General features: G+C 40.6%; 1 protein-coding gene across 4 annotated transcripts; it reads right to left on the reverse strand.

Moving 5' to 3' along the window:
* Positions 1-6,267: 6,267 nt before the first annotated feature.
* LOC129814049 (protein transport protein Sec61 subunit gamma-like) lies at positions 6,268-8,287 on the reverse strand. Of its 4 annotated transcripts, none has more exons than XM_055866815.1 (4): positions 8,121-8,287; positions 7,054-7,165; positions 6,544-6,646; positions 6,268-6,405 (listed from the first exon to the last, which is right to left on the reverse strand). In XM_055866815.1, the coding sequence occupies exons 2-4, from the start codon at positions 7,145-7,147 to the stop codon at positions 6,396-6,398; spliced, it is 207 nt and encodes a 68-aa protein (XP_055722790.1). In that variant the 5' UTR covers positions 7,148-7,165; positions 8,121-8,287; the 3' UTR covers positions 6,268-6,395. The 4 variants fall into 4 exon arrangements, with proteins under 4 accessions (XP_055722790.1, XP_055722788.1, XP_055722787.1 ...); XM_055866813.1 differs by having other exon boundaries at positions 7,054-7,168; XM_055866812.1 differs by lacking the exon at positions 8,121-8,287 and adding an exon at positions 7,556-7,666 and having other exon boundaries at positions 7,054-7,168.
* Positions 8,288-20,744: the final 12,457 nt, after the last annotated feature.

Genomic DNA, 20,744 nt, shown 5'->3' on the forward strand with positions numbered 1-20,744 from the left:
TCCTTGGCTGAGATGGAAGAACCTGCCAGAAGGACAACAGTCTCCACAGCACTTCACAAATATGTGCTTTATTTGAGAGTGGCCAGATGGATGGCACTCCTGAGAAAAAGAGGCACATGACAGCACGCCTGGAGTTCGCAAAAAGGCACTTGAAAGACAGAGCATAAGGTAAAAGATTCTGCGGTCTGATGAGACAAACATTTTACTCTTTGGCCTGAATGCAAAGCGCTATGTCTGGGGGGAAAAAACTGTTTTACACCATTGTTACCGTGAAGCATGCTATGGGGATGCTTTTCAGCAGCAGGGAGTGGGAGACTGGGAGACTGGTAAGGATAGAGGAAAGATTGATGAGAACCTGCTTCAGAGTGCAAACGACAGACTGGGGCGAAGATTTACGTTCCAACAGGACATTGACCCCAAGCATACAGCCAAAGCAATGCTTGAATGGCTTCAGAAAGAATGTTTAAAATAATGTTTAAGTCCTTGAGTGACCCAGCCAAAGCCTAGACTTGAATCACATTGAAAATCTGTGGAAAGACATGAAGATTGCTGTTCACCGCTGCTCCCCATCTAACTTAAGAGCTGAAGAAAATCCACAAATCCAGATGTGCAAAGGTGATAGACAGACAGACCCAATGCTGTAATCGCTGCCAAAGGTGATTCAACAAAGTATTGCCTCAGAGGTGCAAATACTTATTGTATGTAAATTAGATTTTTTTCATTTTCAATAAATGTGCCAAAAAATACAAAATGTTTCCACTTTCATTATGGGGTATTGTGTGTAGATGGGTGAGACAACAAAATGTGGAGTAAGTATTTTGGGTCTGAATACTTTCTGAATGCACCACATTTGCATATGTAATGCACATTTATCTGGACACTGACTGAAGTCAGCCTAAATATTTTTGTTTCATTTTGTTAAGACACTCCATATTGTGGATAAATACTTTTTCATATTTATATCTGTAAAGCGCAAAAAAAGTGTGTAAAATGCATTTTAGAGGGATTTCTTGGAAAATGTAATCTAGAATAAAAATTGGACAACATATCAACAATTCCCTATGTATAAATCTGGAGAATACGTCTAAGGATAACCCCACAACATGGTGTACGCTGATGCTTCTGACGATGAGAAAAAGTCAGACTTTCTGGGAATGTCAGTTAAAGACAAGTAGACTGAATTTAGACTATCAAACACCTATTTCGACACAATCACCATCTCTTCAAACTACGTTACTACATATAGTCCCGTTTGTAACATTCTCTATGAAATGGGCATTTACATGGTGTGCGATTCAATGCAGTTAGCTTAGAAATTATGGATGGATGTCCATTTAAAAGTGCTTACAATTCATAACATATGTAATATGATAAATTAACGAACATATAAATGTATCAACTTTTTTGTTGAAAATACAGTCGTGGCCAAAAGTTTTGAGAATGACACAAATATGAATTTTCACAAAGTCTGCTGCCTCAGTTTGTATGATGGCAATTTGCATATACTCTAGAATGTTATGAAGCGTGATCAGATGAATTGCAATTAATTGCAAAGTCCCTCTTTGCCATGCAAATTAACTGAATCCCCAAAAAACATTTCCACTGCATTTCAGCCCTGCCACAAAAGGACCAGCTGACATCATGTCAGTGATCTCTCGTTAACACAGGTGTGAGTGTTGACGAGAACAAGGCTGGAGATCACTCTGTCATGCTGATTGAGTTCGAATAACAGACTGGAAGCTTCAAAAGGAGGGTGGTGCTTGGAATTATTGTTCTTCCTCTGTCAAACATGGTTACCTGCAAGGAAACACGTGTCGTCATCATTGCTTTGCACAAAAAGGGCTTCACAGGCAAGGATATTGCTGCCAGTAAGATTGCACCTAAATCAACCATTTATCTGATCATAAAGAACTTCAAGGAGAGCAGTTCAATTGTTGTGAAGAAAACTTCAGGGCGCCCAAGAAAGTCCAGCAAGCACCAGGACCGTATCCTAAAGTTGATTCAGCTGTGGGATCGGGGCACCACCAGTACAGAGCTTGCTCAGGAATGGCAGCAGGCAGGTGTGAGTGCATCTGCACGCACAGTGAGGTGAAGACTTTTGGAGGATGGCCAGGGGTCAAGAAGGGGAGCAAAGAAGCCACTTCTCTCCAGGAAAAACATCAGGGACAGACTGATATTCTGCAAAAGGTACAGGGATTGGACTGCTGAGGACTGGGATAAAGTCATTTTCTCTGATAAATCCCCTTTACGATTGTTTGGGGCATCCGGAAAAAAGCTTGTCCAGAGAAGACAAGGTGAGCGCTACCATCAGTCCGGTGTCATGCCAACAGTAAAGTATCCTGAGACCATTCATGTGTGGGGTTGCTTCTCAGCCAAGGGAGTGGGCTCACTCACAATTTTGCCTAAGAACACAGCCATGAATAAAGAATGGTACGAACACATCCTCCAAGAGCAACTTCTCCCAACCATCCAGGAAGTTTGGTGACAAACAATGCCTTTTCCAGCATGATGGAGCACCTTGCCATAAGGCAAAAGTAATAACTAAGTGGCTCGGGGAACAAAACATCGATATTTTTGGTCCATGGCCAGGAAACTCCCCAGACCTTAATCCCATTGGTCAAACTTCAAGAGGCGGGTGGACAAACAAAACCCCACAAATTCTGACAAACTCCAAGCATTGATTATGCAAGAACGGGCTGCCATTAGTCAGGATGTGGCCCAGAAGTTAATTGACAGCATGCCAGGGCAGATTGCAGAGGTCTTGAAAAATAAGGGTCAACACTGCAAATATTGACTCTTTGCATCAACTTCAAATAATTGTCAATAAAAGCCTTTGACACTTATTAAATGCTTGTAATTATACTTCAGTATTCCATAGTAACATCTGATAAAAATATCTAAAGACACTGAAGCAGCAAACTTTGGAAATTAATATTTGTGTCATTTTCAAAACTTTTGGCCACGCCTGTACTAAGATTAATGGATCAAAACACAAACAAATAAAAAGATGTGATAGTAGATGCAAAAATGTAATCTTAGCCTGTGATGCCTGGCCTTAAAAGTAGTCAGTCCCAAACAACTCCAGTTATCAACACTAACTCCAGGGAGTGTATCACTCTGTTGAGGGTTAAGATAACTCCAGTAGAGTAGTGAATTAAACTCCTTGAATTACTGTGTATACCCCTATTCCTATATATCACGCTCTTCCTTTCCATAACAACACAGCTACAGTTTAAGTCGGAAGTTTTCATACACTTAGGTTAGAGTCATTAAAACTAGTTTTTCAACCACTCCACAAATTTCTTGTTTACAAACTATAGTTTTGGCAAGTCGGTTAGGACATCTACTAAGTAATTTTTCCAACAATTGTTTACAGACATATTATTTCACCTATAATTCACTGTATCACAATTCCAATGGGTCAGAAGTTTACATACAATCTATTGACTGTGTCTTTAAACATCTTGGACAATTCCAGAAAATTGTCATGGCTTTAGAAGCTTCTGATAGGCTAATTGACATCATTTGAGTCAATTGGAGGTGTACCTGTTCATGTATTTCATGGGAAAATCAAAAGAAATCAGCCAAGACCTCAGTCTTGTTCATCCTTGGAAGCAATTTCCAAATGCCTGAGGGTACCACGTTCATCTGTACAAACAATAGTACGCCAGTATAAACACCATGGGACCACGTAGCCGTCATACCGCTCAGAAAGGAGACGCGTTCTGTCTCCTAGAGATGAACGTACTTTGGTGCGAAAAGTGCAAATCAATCCCAGAACAACAGCAAAGGACCTTGTGGAGATGCTGGAGGAAACAGGTACAAAAGTATCTATATCCACAGTAAAACAAGTCCTATATCGATATAACCTGAAAGGCCGCTCAGCAAGGACGAAGCCACTGCTCCAAAACCGCCATAAAAAAGCCAGACTACGGTTTGCAACTGCACATGGGGACAAAGATCGTACTTTTTGGAGAAATGTCCTCTGGTCTGATGAAACAAAAATAGAACTGTTAGGCCATAATGACCATCGTTATGTTTGGAGGAAAAAGGGGGAGGCTTGCAAGCCGAAGAACACCATCCCAACCGTGAAGCACAGGGGTGGCAGCATCATGTTGTGGGGGTGCTTTGCTGCAGGAGGGACTGGTGCACTTTACAAAATAGATGGCATCATGAGGATGGAAAATTATGTGGATATATTGAAGCTACATCTCAAGACATCAGTCAGGAAGTTAAAGCTTGGCCGCAAATGGGTCTTCCAAATGGACAATGACCCCAAGCATACTTCCAAAGTTGTGGCAAAATGGCTTAAGGACAACAAAATCAAGGTATTGGACTGGCCATCAAAAAGCCCTGACCTCAATCCTATAGAAAATTTGTGGGCAGAACTAAAAAAGCATGTGCAAGCAAGGAGGCCTACAAATCTGACTCAGTTACACCAGCTCTGTCAGGAGGAATGGGCCAAAATTCACCCAAATTATTGTGGGAAGCTTGTGGAAGGCTACCTGAAACATTTGACACAAGTTAAACAATTTAAAGGCGATGCTACCAAATACTAATTGAGTGTATGTAAACTTCTGACCCACTGGGAATGTGATGAAAGAAATAAAAGTTGAAATAAATCATCCTCTCTACTATTATTCTGACATTTCACATTGTTAAAATAAAGTGGTGATCCTAACTGACCTAAGACATGGAATTTTTACTAGGATTAAATGTCAGGAATTATGAAAAACTGAGTTTAAATGTATTTGGCTAAGGTGTATGTAAACTTCTGACTTCAACTGTGTCTCTGAATTATAGGCTACTCGGAATGATTTTGTTGAGTCGTCGGCACTCAGTTATTTTCATTACTAATGTGCTATTTCAAGGAATTATTTTGAACATAGCCTATTACTGAAACGACATAACTAAACATGTATAGAAAGCACATTATAACTAACAACATCTACTGCGTTGCAGTCTTCAGGCCACAGCTATAGGCCTAGTCTGTATACAAAGAGGTGAATACTACAAGGTGTTAGGAATAATAGTCTCGTCTTGTACTTCTTCCAGTGCCATAGAATAATCACTAATGTGCAGAACAATTCAAATTTTAATGTTTAATTTGTTTTTGCCTCAGGTGTTCATCCATTATCCATGAGTAATTTAGTCAAACAGTGGATGCACACACTTCAAAGAAAACTACACTAGCCTACTCAATCTTGACTTTTTTACCTCATCAGATCATTAAACTTGTCCGAATTATATACTATTTGACTAGAGAAGTCCTTTGTGTTCAAATGTTAGGAAATTAAAAGTGCCGGATGTAGTTTGTCTGTTTCACTGGAACAAACCTAATATGTAAAGTACACCTACTGTGGTAGTGAATGGATGAATGTTAATCTTCGAAGTGTGATTGTCTCTTCCCTGTGTCTCTGTTAACCACTTGTATGACCTAATCTGAATAGAAATCTAATGGCATTTTATTTGATGGGGATATTATATATTGGTCTTTTCCACACCATTGCTCTGAAACACCACTATGGCGATGTGAAAGACAATGCAACCTTAGCATCAATGATTCATACTTGGATATGATTTTCATTACATGAAGCTTACGATTTTACTCACCCCTTCAAAATGTAATCCATACAGGTTTCCCTTCTGGTAAAAAATATATATATTTTCACTCACACTGGGCTTTGAACCTTCTCACACCACGTTACAAATTAATTTCCTTCCGCCTATAAATATAAAGCTCTACTTGTTTTCCTCATGTGTGTTGCATTATTTATAGCAGTAAAAGGGGAGGAAAATCTAAGCCATAGAATGTGGAACACACAGGCTCACATAATACTCCTTTAGAATTCCCTAGAGATACTCACTGATTCTCAAGATTCTGCAGTGTACAGGGAGGTCATGTTTTCTGCTAGCCTTATAAGGGAACAAGGGCTACACAAGTGAACATAGTAAATGGAGAAAGGTTAAGTGCAGCAGAAGCTCTGCAAGCTTATCTTATCTGACTATGATATGAAGTTGTGCAAAACAAACTGAGCCTGAATAACTCTTCCCTAAATAACATGGAGATTAAATGGAAAACAGAAGATAATTAACTTTATTTAATCAGTCCATTCAGAATCAGATCAGTCATGGAAGACAGTATCAGTCATTCCTTACAGGAAATATAACAAATAATGTGTTAATCAAAACAATATGCCCAATGCCAACGCCCTAGATTGGAGTTATTATTTTCTGTGATTTAAAGAAAATAAACACATGAGATGATTCAATCTCTTATTAATCCAAATTTATTTACAAAGCAAACAAATATGAACTGAATATAATATATATAAAAATGTTAACACTTTAATCCCATGTCCAGTTGCAGGTAGTCAGTCAGCCAGGAGAGATATTCAACCACCACTGCAAGACAAAATTATATGAATTAATTGCAAAGTAATTCATATAAAAAGCAATCTCCATTGAGGAACACTGCCATCTATCATCATTGTGCAGTGGTTGATTAACAGTAATACTAGGCTATTATCGATTAATACTTACACAATGATGTTGTTGATTGGGATGTGGATGAGTTTGACGAAGAAACCAATGAAGCCCATGATAGCAAAACCTATCGCTGTGGCCATGGCAATCTTTGAGAATTCTGAAATTAGAAAGAACAAAGTTTAATCAAACAAAGTTGAATCCAATTTTGCATGGCCAAATTCAGATAGCTGCTACATTACAAAGTTAGGTCAACCAGATGCTAACAAATCATTAAATAAATACAATAAATGTACAATATTGTTATTGTAAACAATATATGAATTTGGACAGTCAACTGATTAATAAAGCAGAAAAGAAAGTGATAATGATCTATAATACAGAGAAATATATGCAGTTCAATGCATCTATACTGACACATCATGCTTGTGAGAATACCTCAAAGGTAACTACATTTCATTTCCTGTACAAGGGTACAGTGTTTGAGTAAGATACCAGCCCTTCACAACAGCCAATCATGGAGGGGTCAATTCATTATAAGGATATCTATGATATAGGATAGATTACCTTTTCTGTCTGGCTTGGTACACCTCTTCACAAGCCTTATCGAGTCCTTCACAAACTGCCGACTGGGCTCCACAAATTGCATTACCTGGTCCATGTTGAAAAGGTTTTTGTCCTACTGGGGGAACAATAAATAGAGTGTATAAATTAATGTTTACTTAGCAGCCTATATATATATATATAATATAGTATACGTTTAAAAAAAATGTGTTTTAGGTAGCCTATTACACCAGTGTAACCCCTAAACTTCAGGCTTGGGTAAATGTTTCAAAACACTGTTTTGTAACAATGTTTAACATTTCGTGAAGACAATGTAATACTCATGTTACATTGTAGATGATAGTGTTACTCTGCCAATTAAAGTTACATAACATTGTGACGACTGTTCTTAATACAAGGTAAAGATATTACAATGCGCGACTTGATGCAACTTTAAAATAACACTATTAACAGAACAAAAATACATCCGTAAATGAATCTGATAGGGCAATTCTAGTTGACTTACCGGAGTTTTCTGAATACCTATTTTTGTGACTGCTCTGTGTAAAGACACGTATGTTCTAACTCGAAAGCTGACGTCGACTTCGTGTAAATGCGCATGCGCAAAGAGTTAACCCGGATGGGATTAGGAAGGATGACGCGTCTTCTTGACGCACGTAGACAGGAAATATGGCGCCAAGTAAACAGTTTTTGGTTGTCACTAGTTGCCACAGCCACAAAGTCTACATCGGCTATATCGTAACAAAAATATTCTAAAAACAAAACGTAGCCTTTTGGTCTTAAGGTTAGGAGTAGGCATAAGGTTTAAATCGGATTTTAAGAATAAATTGTTTAAATAGTCGGGGTTTATGATCTTGTGGTTGTGGTAACTTGCGACAACCAATTGTTTTGGTATAAACCTTCGTCTCTTGACTGGGCTACAAAACAGTACTTATTATGAATAAACTAACGTTAATGCCTAGGAATGGTTAGGCTACATGGTCCCCTGATAATCTCAAAATGGAGTCGGTTGCTAGTGAATGCTCAGTAATCGAACCTGACGAGAGTGAGGATGATTAAGCCTATTGTACCTGCTGCGACAGGTGTGTTGAAGTCTCCCGAGCCTCACCAACCGAGATGATTCTGCACCAGTGGGAGAACGATTTTTTTTGGAGAAATTGGATCCCTGCTTTTTGACCACCAATATGTGTTTACCAAGCCGAGTGAGGGAGATTGATTTTCCGCACTAATACGCATGCGCTCACAGATAACCCGGATGCAATCTCTGCCACAATAATAGCAAGCGAAGGGTGTGGTTTAAAATTGCCCCACCGGTGCCCGTGATAATGTCGAATGTCTTAATGATGTAGCCTACATCTGTGAACATAATGCTCAAAAAGAAGAAAGGGCATTATTAACCGTTTAAAAACAATAATTTTATTGTGCTAAGCAGTTTGTGTGAATACAATTAAAATCCCCTCCTGTCCAGATAGGATATTTTTTAATCAACATAACATATTTTTTAAAGGTCCGCCCTCATGCAGACACAGTTAAATCACATATAGATCCACTTATTTATTTCCCTATAATGTATGGAAATCAATTTCTAGACGCAATCATTCAAGCATAGGCATTGAAGCAGTACGTGATTGATTGCAGTCACTCACTCACTACATAGAAGCAAGGTACTGCAGATGGCTGTCTTATTTTACAACAGTGGCAGCAGTTTCAGAAAACCCCTTATTCAAGACCTTGAGTCATTGTTTCTGTACATGTCCAGTACAAAAGGTTCTGTATACACAGTGCTTGACTTGGGCCGGAGCCAGAGACGGAATAATGCAAGGGCTTACCGGGGTTGAAGCCCCTGGATCCAGGCCGGTGGGGGGCACAGGAGACAGCAAAAAAAAAGTTTTTTAAAAATATAATAATATATACAGTATATGGTAGGGTGCCAATGTGGGTAACTGGGGGGCAATGCCTTGATTGGGTAATTGGTTAATACAAAATATGATTCAAATAAATGCATAATAAATAAATGTGACTGATATGTATTTTTTTTGTATTTTTTTATCTAACCACAGGAGCCAGCTCTCAATGTTCAAAATACACCAGAGAGCATAATTTAGCCACAGAGGATCAATAGTTTTTTTTTTAAACTGTTGATTACATTTTATCACAAGTGCATACAGGTAAATGCCAAAATATAGGAAACACCAACATAAAGTGTCTTAAAAGTGAGCTGCCAAATCAGCTTAAATGCCCGGAGCTGTCCGGGCCGCTGAACCTGCATCCACATTTTTTGGGAAGTGGGTACCAGCTCCCCTATAAAACATAGTGGTCTTTCACTGGCCCAGATTCACACACAGCATCAAAAAAAGGTTGATCAAAGTGGAATGAAGGTGGGATCTGCATTGAATAGCAATGGAGCAATGGAGGCTGGTGGGAGGAGCTATAGGAGATAGCAGCTCATTGTAATAGCTGGAATGAATTGTATGGAATAGTATCAAACATATGAAAACCACATGTGCGTTCCATTAATTCCATTTCAGCCATTACAATGAGCCCATCCTCCCATTGCTCCTCCCACCAGCCTCCACTGTAATGGAGTGGGTATTCATATCCTGATTCCGCTTTGTTCAAGTTTATTTGCCAGTATTCTGTGAATCCAGCATGCCAGCCTAGTTCACATTACATAAGCACTCTGTTAAGTTGCACTGGATGTCATGTATTTCAATGGAGACGTACACAACAGCGTGGAAATACAACGCCACCCTGTGGTTGAAGGCTCCATAACGAGACGAACGGGGCATAATAAAGCCAATTTATGCTTGATCCAAAAATGTGGTCGGAGGCTTCGTATGGAGGGTGTGACGCAATTGCTGAGCCTCCGGAGGCATGCAAAGGCCAAATCAAGCTCCATAATACATTGCAGTGTGCCTCCCAATTTTTGTAAAAGGCTTTGCATTTACTGCGATACGGCCTCAGCAGCAGTCAGGGCATTTATACTTCTTGCCTTCGCTGAGCAGAGCTGTTGTGAAGGAAGTTGTCATGGAAATAACTTTGCATTTATACCTCCCGCTCCCACCTACCGGCAACCAATCATGTCAATGAGGAGCTATATAGAGCCCTCTGCAATGTTACAAAATTTGGGAGCCCCAGTGATGCGGTATGGAGCTCAATTTGACCTCCGGAGGCTCTTCAATTGTGTCACCCCCCCTTTCTGACCACAATTTCAGATCAAGCATAAATTGGCTTTTTACGGAGCTCAATTGGCCTCTGCATTCCTCCAGAGGCTTCGCAATTGTGTTGTCCTCAGTCCAACCAGAGGCCGTTGAAGAACAGGAAGTTACCAAACCACAGAAGAAAATGAAAATATGTTTCTTGAATGAAAAGGTCATATTCTGCAATCTCCCCAAATAAATGGGATCTCTGATGAGAGACAGGCTCTTCTCCATTTTGCGTTACAAACACTTCACTTGTCCTTTCAGTAGTTGGGCAAGACTCTGTGAAATAAAAATATCACGATGTAAACGGAGCAGAATGAAATTACACAGATTTTTTTATTTAACTAGGCAAGTCAGTTAAGAACAAATTCTTATTTCCAATGACAGCCTAGGAACAGTGGGTTAACTGCCTGTTCAGAATGACAGATTTGTACCTTATCAGCTCAGGGATTTGAACTTGCAACCTTGCAGTTACTAGTCCAACGCTCTAACCACTAGGCTACCCTGCCGCCCCGGACTGAGAATGTGCCAGCCTGAATGCGCACAATCCGCTGTTCCAAGTTATCAAATGAGGGTTCTTATGGTCAGGAAAGTCCCGGGAAAGTCATGGAATTTTAATATTGTGTATAGCTTTTTAAATACATGATCAATGTCTTAAAAGGGCAATCAGCAGTTGATACATTAGTTTTTGGACTGGCTACCCATTGATTTTGACAAATATAATTTATAAATTCCTCATGAGCTTATTTCAACTGTCGTACCCCATAAGAACCCAAAATATATACTTGTTTAACTCCAATGTTTGTAAACAAAGAAAATGTAAACAACCACTAGGCAGCCTCAACATAGTTAAAAGTATAATTTGGATATCATGGGTGGTCAATCCTTGCATCCAATTTGAGAGTGATTACATTTCTCCAGCCCCTTCCCTCAGCTTTTTACGGAACCAGGGGCAGGGAGGCCGTGTTGATATTGTTTCTTCTGCTGATTGCAGCTTTAAATATCGACATAGCAGCCATGATCAGAATTAGGCCTACCCTTCAGCATGTTTCTGTGTGCTTTGTATCATCTGCGTGTATGCCAGTGAGAGTGGGGTGTTGCCCGAGAAGAGGGAGAGACCAACCAAATCATGAGAAAACAAAACGAGAATTACTTGACACATTGGAAAGAATTAACAAAAAAACAGAGCAAACTAGAATGCTATTTGGCCCTAAACAGAGAGTACAGAGTGGCAGAATGCCTGACCACTGTGACTGACCCAAATTTAAGGAAAGCTTTGACTATGTACAGACTCAACGAGCCTTGCTATTGAGAAAGCTACGTGCACACTGCCCACAAAATTAGGTGGAAACTGAGCTGCCCTTCCTAACCTCCTGCCAAATGTATGACCATATTAGAGACACATATTTCCCTCAGATTACACAGACCCACAAAGAATTCAAATAGAAACACAATTTTGATAAACTCCCATATCTACTGGGTGAAATACCAGTGTGCCATCACAGCAGCAAGATTTGTGACCTGTTGCCACAAGAAAATGGCAACCAGTGAAGAACAAAATATAACCCATATTTATGTTTATTTATTTTCCCTTTTGTACTTGAACTATTTGTACATCATTACAACACCGTATATAGACCTAATATGACATTTGAAATGTCTTTATTAATTTGGAACTTCTGTGAGTGTAATGTTTACTGTAAATTGTTATTGTTTATTTCACTTTTGTTTATTATCTACTTCACTTGCTTTGGCAATGTCAACATATGTTTCCCATGCTAATAAAGCCCTTAAATTGAATTGAATTGAGAGAAAGAGACATTTCAGCATCAGGTAACCTATAAAACAAACTCAACTGGCGGAGCGTGGTCCGGGTCCGGACCCAGAGAAGGGTCAATCCGGACCGGACAACATTGCATTTTGTTATATAGAAGTACATTATTTTTAGACAGCTTGAAAAAAAACAACCGGGCGCAGCGGTCTAATTTAGCCATCCGATTTAACTCAGCAACCTCTCTTTCTCACTCTTTCTCTCTCTCGAAGAAACGGCCACCTACTAGTGCCCCGTCTAATCCAATCGCATGGTTATATGCAAATATCAGAGGCCGCGTCTTACCCAATCACATCAATACAAATATCCTCTGCGGAACCTTGGGACAAGCAGGCAGTAAGAAACAGAAAGATTTGACCGCGGTTCAACTGTTAATATCAGACATAGAAGGCGCTTAGTTACCAGTATCTTTGTTAAAAAATAAAAAAGTTAGCTCTGAAAACCGTATATTCAAAGACGAGTGGACGGAACAGTATTTATTCATTCTCTCCACAACTAGCACAAAACCAATGTGCCTGATATGCCGCGAGATTGTAGCTCTTTTGAAAAGTGCCAATGTTAAGCGCCTTTATGACACCAGGCATATTAAATTCGATCAGATGTATCCCCTGAACACGGAGGTGTTAACAAACAAGACTAACCAACTCAAATCCCAATATGAGAGGTCCACCAAAGTCCTTGCCAATTCCCTGACAGCCCAACAACGTGCAATGGAGTGTTCACTGAGGTTAGCTTGGGTTTTGGGAAAACACCCCAAAACATTTTCAGATGCTGAGATGGTAAAATGACGCATGTGTGGAGTTGCTGACAATTCCTTGAAGGTAAACAAAGAGATGAGGTAAGGGAAAGATCAAACAGATCCCACTGTCAGATTCCACAGCAATGAGGAGAACTGAAATATTGGCTGAAGATTTAACTTCACAATTGATGCGGCCATTCAGAATCCACCATGCATTTCATTAGCTGTGAATGAATCAACAGATAGCACTGATAATGCCCTGCTTCTGCTGTTTGTCAGATTTTATAATGTAACAAAGAAGGAATTCTGTGAGGAGCTGTTGGGCTTAATCAATCAATCAATCAAGTTTATTTTATATAGCCCTTCGTACATCAGCTAATATCTCGAAGTGCTGTACAGAAACCCAACCTAAAACCCCAAACAGCAAGCAATGCAGGTGTAGAAGCACGGTGGCTAGGAAAAACTCCCTAGAAAGGCCAAAACCTAGGAAGAAACCTAGAGAGGAACCAGGCTATGAGGGGTGGCCAGTCCTCTTCTGGCTGTGCCGGGTGGAGATTATAACAGAACATGGCCAAGATGTTCAAAATGTTCATAAATGACAAGCATGGTCAAATAATAATCAGGAATAAATGTCAGTTGGCTTTTCATAGCCGATAATTAAGAGTTGAAAACAGCAGGTCTGGGACAGGTAGGGGTTCCATAACCGCAGGCAGAACAGTTGAAACTGGGACAGCAGCAAGGCCAGGTGGACTGGGGACAGCAAGGAGTCATTATGCCCGGTAATCCTGACGTATGGTCCTAGGGCTCAGTTCCTCCGAGAGAGAGAAAGAAAGAGAGAAGGAGAGACATCTAGAAGCACACACACGGGGAGAGGATATCCATGAGGTCATCAAAGGGATACTGACAAAAAGGGGGAGAGATCTGAAGTCAGTGGTCTTCATCATCACAGGTGGTGCTCAGATGGAGCTCCAGCCATGACAGGAAGAGGGAGGGGACTGGTTGCACATTTTAAAGATGACCCCCCTGACCTGACATTATATCACTGCATCATCCATCAATCTGTCCTGTATGCCAGTCTGGGAAAATAGTATTCTGCGGTCATGACAACGATGATGAAACTGATCAACTTTTTGAGAGCAACATCATCCCTACAACATCGCCTGCTACGAGGCATTCTGACAGAGGCCAATGCCAGTTTTAATGACTTACTACTAGCAACAATATAAGATGGCTCAGCAAAGGCAGGGTTTTGAAACGCTTATGGGCCATTTAGGAGGAAATGAAAACTTTCTTATCAGAGCAAAAGAGGCAACTCAGTTATCTGACCTTTTTTGAAGATGAGGAGAAGATGGAAACAGTTGCATTTCAGACAAAGATTACATCACATCTTAATCAACTGAATGTTAAGCTGCAGGGATGGTTAAACACAGTATGATATAATAAGAGCAGTCCAGGCTTTCCAGAATAAATTGGAGCTTTTCAAGAATGATCTCCAGGGAGAACTTGTCCATTTCCCCAATCTTCTGGTGCAAAAGCAGGGAGATAAAGATGTTCCCAACCATGTAGATTTCATCCAGAAGCTGATTGATAACTTCAAGGCTCGCTTTGATGACTTCACTGTTAGAAGAGAACTGCTGCTGCTTCTTAGTACATTTTTCTATTTATTCTGATTTATCAGGGGGTGCTGCAGCACCCACAGCACTACTTCCCGCGGCTATGCTGGGTGAGATGGTTTAATTAAAAAGGCATTAATCACAACGCTGTTGGTTGGAGCAACCATAAACCCTTTATTGCTCATTTACCTTGCATCACAGAAGCTGGGCATTATCAGTGTTATCTGTTGATTCATCCACAGCTAATGAAATGCATGTGACAAATGTGACAAAGTTGTCAGAAGAAGAAAAACAGATCTTCAGATGGGTAGATGTTACATCACAGAAATGGAGTTGATAGAGTTGCAAGAAAATGTGACTTTGAACGTGCAGGCTGGTGATTGTGACCCTGTTATTTTCTGGGGAAAGATGGGGCCTGCAGCTGATGTCCCTGTGCTCAAGAAACTGGCACTATACATCCTGACCATTTGGCTCCACATACAGCTGTGAATCAGCCTTCTCCACAATGAACTTCATTAAAAACAAATACTGTACCAGGCTCACCAATGAACACCTGCACCAGTGTCTCAGAGTGGCTCTCACACCATTTGTGCCAAAGTTCAATGCATTGGCAGAAGACAGAATGTGTAATTTCTCTCATTGATGCAATGGCAAGGCCCAGAGTGACTTATACAAGAATATTGCATGGCCCACAGTGGTATTCTGTTCATTCAGATTATGTTTGTTAAACCCTCCGTTGTTCTCCAGAAAACATGCACTTTGTTATAATAATAATAATACAAAAAGTCCATTCAAGGCCTATGTACAATGGTTCAGAGTGCACTTTTTGCATAGACAATTATGCAACCACTTTTGTTCTTCAGCAATGTTGATGCAATGTTAAACATTTAAATTCGAAAGAAGTTGTAATTAATCCAAGTTATTAGTCTCATTTAATTTATTTTATATATTTAATGCACATTTTATATAATGTCATGTTTCCTAAGTCGTAGACAACTATGTTTGTTACTACGCCATACCACAGTGCTGATAAAGGACGATATCCCTCCGGACCTTTGCCACCTAGGATATTTGTGTCACTGGACCTTCTCAAATAGTAGTTGAGCACCCCTGCTATAAAATAATGATAGACTAACTACACTGAGTGTACAAAACCTTGGGAACACCGTCCTAATATTGAGTTGCAACCCCTTTTACCCTCAGAACAGCCTCAATTCGTTGGGGCATGGAATCTACAAGGTGTCGAAAGCGTTCCACAGGCATGCTGGCCCACGTTGACTCCAATCCTTCCCAAAGTTGTGTCAAGTTGGCTGGATGTCCTTTGGGTGGTGGACAATTCTTGATGCACACGAGAATGCACATAATTAAATCTTCAAAAAATGTGCGTGGCTTCACAAAGTTTTCAGATTTGAAGAAAATGGCGGAAAATATGCAGCCGAAGTCCGACAACAGCAGATACAAATTCATTGTGTTAACTAATTATGACAAATGTTAAGAACATGTTGAGCAATGTAATAACGTAATGACTTTTCAAATAAGTTACATTACACGTTATCTTTGCTGACAATTTGTTTGCTACGCTATCCTTACGAGCCACATAAACTCAGCAAAAAAAGAAACGTCCTCACTGTCAGCTGTGTTTATTTTCAGCAAACCTAACATGTGTAAATATTTGTATGAACATAACAAGATTCAACAACTGAGACATAAACTGAACAAGTTCCACAGACATGTGACTAACATAAATGGAATAATGTGTCCCTGAACAAAGGGGGCGGGTCAAAATTAATAAACAAAAGTAACAGTCAGTATCTATTGTGGCCACCAGCTGCATTAAGTACTGCAGTGCATCTCCTCCTCATGGACTGCACCAGATTTGCCAGTTCTTGCTGTGAGATGTTACCCCACTCTTCCACCAAGGCACCTGCAAGTTCCCGGACATTTCTGGGAGGAATGGCCTTAGCCCTCACCCTCCGATCCAACAGGTCCCAAATGTGCTCAATGGGATTGAGATTCGGGCTCTTCGCTGGCCATGGCAGAACACTGACATTCCTGTCTTGCAGGACATCACATACAGAACGAGCAGTATGGCTGGTGGCATTGTCATGCTGGAGGGTCATATCAGGATGAGCCTGCATGGAAGGGTACCACCTGAGTGAGGAAGATGTCTACCCTGTAACGCACAGCGTTGAGATTTCCTGCAATGACAACAAGCTCAGTCCGATGATGCTGTGAAACACCGCCCCAGACCATGATGGACCCTCCACCTGCAAATCGATCCCGCTCCAGGGTACAGGCCTCGGTGTAATGCTCATTCCTTCAACAATAAACGCGAATCCGACCATCACCCCTGGTGAGACAAAACCGGGACTCGTCAGGTGAATAGCACCTTTTGCCAGTCCTGTCTGGTCCAGCGACAGTGGGTTTGAGCCCATAGGCGACGTTGTTGCCGGTGATGTCTGGTGAGAACCTGCCTTACACAGGCCTACAAGCCCTCAGTCCAGCCTCTCTCAGCCTATTGAGGACACGGACAGTCTGAGCACTGATGGAGGGATTGTGCGTTCCTGGTTTAACTCGGGCAGTTGTTGTTGCCATCCTGTACCTGTCCCGCAGGTGTGATGTTCGGATGTACCGATCCTGTGCAGGTGTTGTTACACGTGGTCTGCCACTGCAACAACGATCAGCTGTCCGTACTGTCTCCCTTTAGCGCTGTCTTGGGCGTCTCACAGTACGGACATTGCAATTTATTTCCCTGGCCATATCTGCAGTCCTCATGACTCCTTGCAGCACGCCTAAGGCATGTTCACGCAGATGAGCAGGGACCCTGGGCATCTTTCTTTTGGTGTTTTTCAGGGTCCGTAGAAAGGCCTCTTTAGTGTCTTAAGTTTTCATAACTGTGACCTTAATTGCATACCATCTGTAAGCTGTTAGTGTCTTAACGACCGTTCCACAGGTGCATGTTCATTAATTGTCTATGATTCATTGAACAAGCATGGAAAACAGTGTTTAAACCCTTTACAATGAAGACCTGTGAAGCTATTCGGATTTGTACTAATTATCTTTCAAAGACAGTGTCCTGAAAAAAGGCTGTTTATTTTTTTGCTGAGTTTAGCATATCATTATACAGCAGTATATACCGGTATGTTTGCTAGCTACCTAACGTTAGTTGGCCTCTAATACATCAAACTTGACAGTACCGTAATTTCCGGACTATAAGCCTCTACTTTTTTCCCACGCTATGAACCTTGCGCTTTATACAATGACGCGGCTAATTTATGGATTTTTCCCGCTTTCACAAATTCATGCCGCCAAAAAACTGAGCACCGTCACATAATGTGACGTAAATCGAGCGCGCTCAAACTTTCTGATTACGGTAGTCATTTTGTCACCCTCATCATGGCAAAGACACGGAGAAATGCATATGATGCAGCTTTCAATTTGAAGGCGATCGATCTGGCTGTTGGAAAAGGAAATAGTGCTGCTGCACGGGAGCCTTAATGAGTCGATGATAAGACGTTGGAAACAGCAGCGTGAGAAACTGACTTAGTGCAAAAAGACAACAAAAGTTTTCAGAGGAAAGAAAAGCAGATGGCCCGAACTAGAAAATGAGGCTTGGATGAGTTTGCCTCCGGATGAAAGTGAGGAGAGCGCAATGAAAACGATCCAACATCGGATGAAGCAATTCTGAGGCTATTCAACTCCGACACCAAAGGAGATGACTTCAGTGGTTTCAGTGCACAGGAGGAAGATAGTGACCAAGGACTTTCTTGGTAGGCTATTGTTTACTGCTATTTAAAAAAAAAAAATGTTACAAGCCTGTTTCGTTAAAGCCTATTTATTTTTGTTAAAAGCCGTGTTTCGTTAAAGCCTATTTATTTTTGTTACAAGCCGTGTTTCGTTTAAAGGCTGTGTAAAGTTAATTTGTTTCAATGTACCGGTAGGCACCTGCGGCTTATAGACACGTGCGGCTTATTTATGTACAAAATAAAAATAAAATAAAAATTCAGTGGGTGCGGCTTATATTCAGGTGCGCTTAATAGTACTGCAATTACGGTATATTAACATACATGCTATCTAACTACCCAACTTGTATTCACTTGATTATGCACGTCATGCTTAGGTAAATGGTATAGTCGTTGTGCGTTCTCTATGGACATTGATAATTCGGGTGCGTTCATCAGAATAACTGGTACATTTATGAACGCTCAACACCCGTTGAATATGGCCGGTGTCAGTTAACGTCGGCAAAAAAGCGTAATTAAATTGTTGCCAGCAGCACAGTTACAGTCACCAACACTCTGGATAACATGAAAACAGCCTAAACAGCTCTGCTAGGGCGAGTAAAATGGTCAGAGTGAGGATTTCTCTCATTTGTGTCTGGAAGTAGCTAGCAAGCTAGCCAACGTTAGCCAGTTAATTTAGGTGCTTGACTGCTGTTGTGAGGTCTGAACGCTTGGATCAACCCTACTGTCGGCCAGTGTCCAGTGTGCACTCAGAACGATCCAAGAGCGAAACGCTCTGAATTTATGAACTGACAATCTGACAAGCTCTGAATTTATGAACGCCCAGAGCGCACTAAGAGCGCACTCTGGCAATCCAGATTAAATTTACGAACACACCCGAAGTCGTAAAGTATCTAGCTATTAATTTGTTCTTCTAACGAGGTTGCAAAGCAACAGCATCAACTTCAGGTAGACAGGCGTAGCTCTAGTACGCGCAACTGAAAGGATACTGTTCGTTTACAGTATACTAAAATGAACCAATACTATATAGTATGTAGTATATACTCATTAAGTATGTAGTATACAGTATGTTAGTATGGGTATTCGAACACAGCTCATGTCTCAATTGTCTCAAGGCTTAAAAAAGGATCGGACCCTTTTTTCAAATTTCGCCTAAAATGACATATCCAAATCTAACTGCCTGTAGCTCAGGACCTGAAGCAAGGATATGCATATTCTTGATACCATTTGAAAGGAAACACTTTGAAGTTTGTGGAAATGTGACAGCTACTGTATTTAATATAGGAGAATGTAACACAAAAGATAATACAAAGAAAAAAACATTTGTTTTTTTGTTCCATCATCTTTGAAATGTAAGAGAAAGGCCACACTGTATTATTACAGTTTAGGCATAATTTAGATTTTGGCCACTAAATGGCAGCATTGTATGTGCAAAATTTTAGACTGATCCAATTAACCATTGCATTACGGTTCAAAATGTCGTATCATGTTTGCCCAAATGGGCCTAATTAGTTTATTGATACATTTTCATGGACATAATTGTGCACTCTCCTCAAACAATAGCATGCTATTCTTTCACTGTAATAGCTACTGTAAATTGGACAGTGCAGTTATATTAACACAAATTTAAGCTTTCTGCCCATATCAGATATGTCTATGTCCTGGGAAATGTTCTTGTTACTTACAACGTCATGCTAATCACATTAGCGCATGTTAGCTCAACTGTCCTGCAGGGGGACACCGATCCTGTAGAGGTTTTAATGTCTTGTGCAGGCTTTTGTTCGAGCCTCACTTTAACACACCACATTCCCACTGGGCACACACTTGAATCAACGTTGTTTCCACGTCATTTCAATTAAATTATGTTGATTGATGTTGAATTGACGTCTGTGTCCAGTGGGATTGTAGCTTAAACATCAGCTGCTCAACAGGACCTTGATAAGCAGACTCGGGTGTGTTTCAGGGCTGGATCAAAGCCTGCACACCCAGTTGCTCTCCAGATGGAGAATGTTGGCTAATTTGCTCTGTCCAAATGCTCTTCTGGAGTGGTAGCTCCTCTCACTGTTGATGTCCTCTAGCTGGATACTACCCCATTTGTGAGCCATGGAGGACAGGTGATGGAAGGTTGACCACATGTGTTTCATACAGTAGCTTAACAGTGCAGTTATTCTACTTTGTGGGGGGTTAAGTGCCTTGACAGGAGCTAGTAGGTTTACATGTGATCGGAGACCAGCAGCCTTCTAGTGTCAATACCACATTTATGCTGACTTTTTCCATGTAGGCTACATAGAGATGCCACCAATTATTGGTCATGGAAATTTGGTTAAAAGTAACAGAAAAGTCATGAAATTCCAACTGTCAAACTGAGTATGAACCCTTAACACTGAAGGCTAATGCCATTTGGGAATATCTGTGTACATAGTCATCCCAATTTCATCCCAAGTCAAGCTCTGCGTATACAGCATTCATATTCATAGTATGCATAGCATAACAATAGTATAACTATAGATACCATAGTATAACCTACTGTGTAAGCATTCAAGGCATGCACTTTTCAAACAATTG

The sequence above is a fragment of the Salvelinus fontinalis genome, chromosome 17 (assembly GCF_029448725.1).
Source record: "Salvelinus fontinalis isolate EN_2023a chromosome 17, ASM2944872v1, whole genome shotgun sequence".
NCBI classification, from domain to species: Eukaryota; Metazoa; Chordata; class Actinopteri; order Salmoniformes; family Salmonidae; genus Salvelinus; species Salvelinus fontinalis.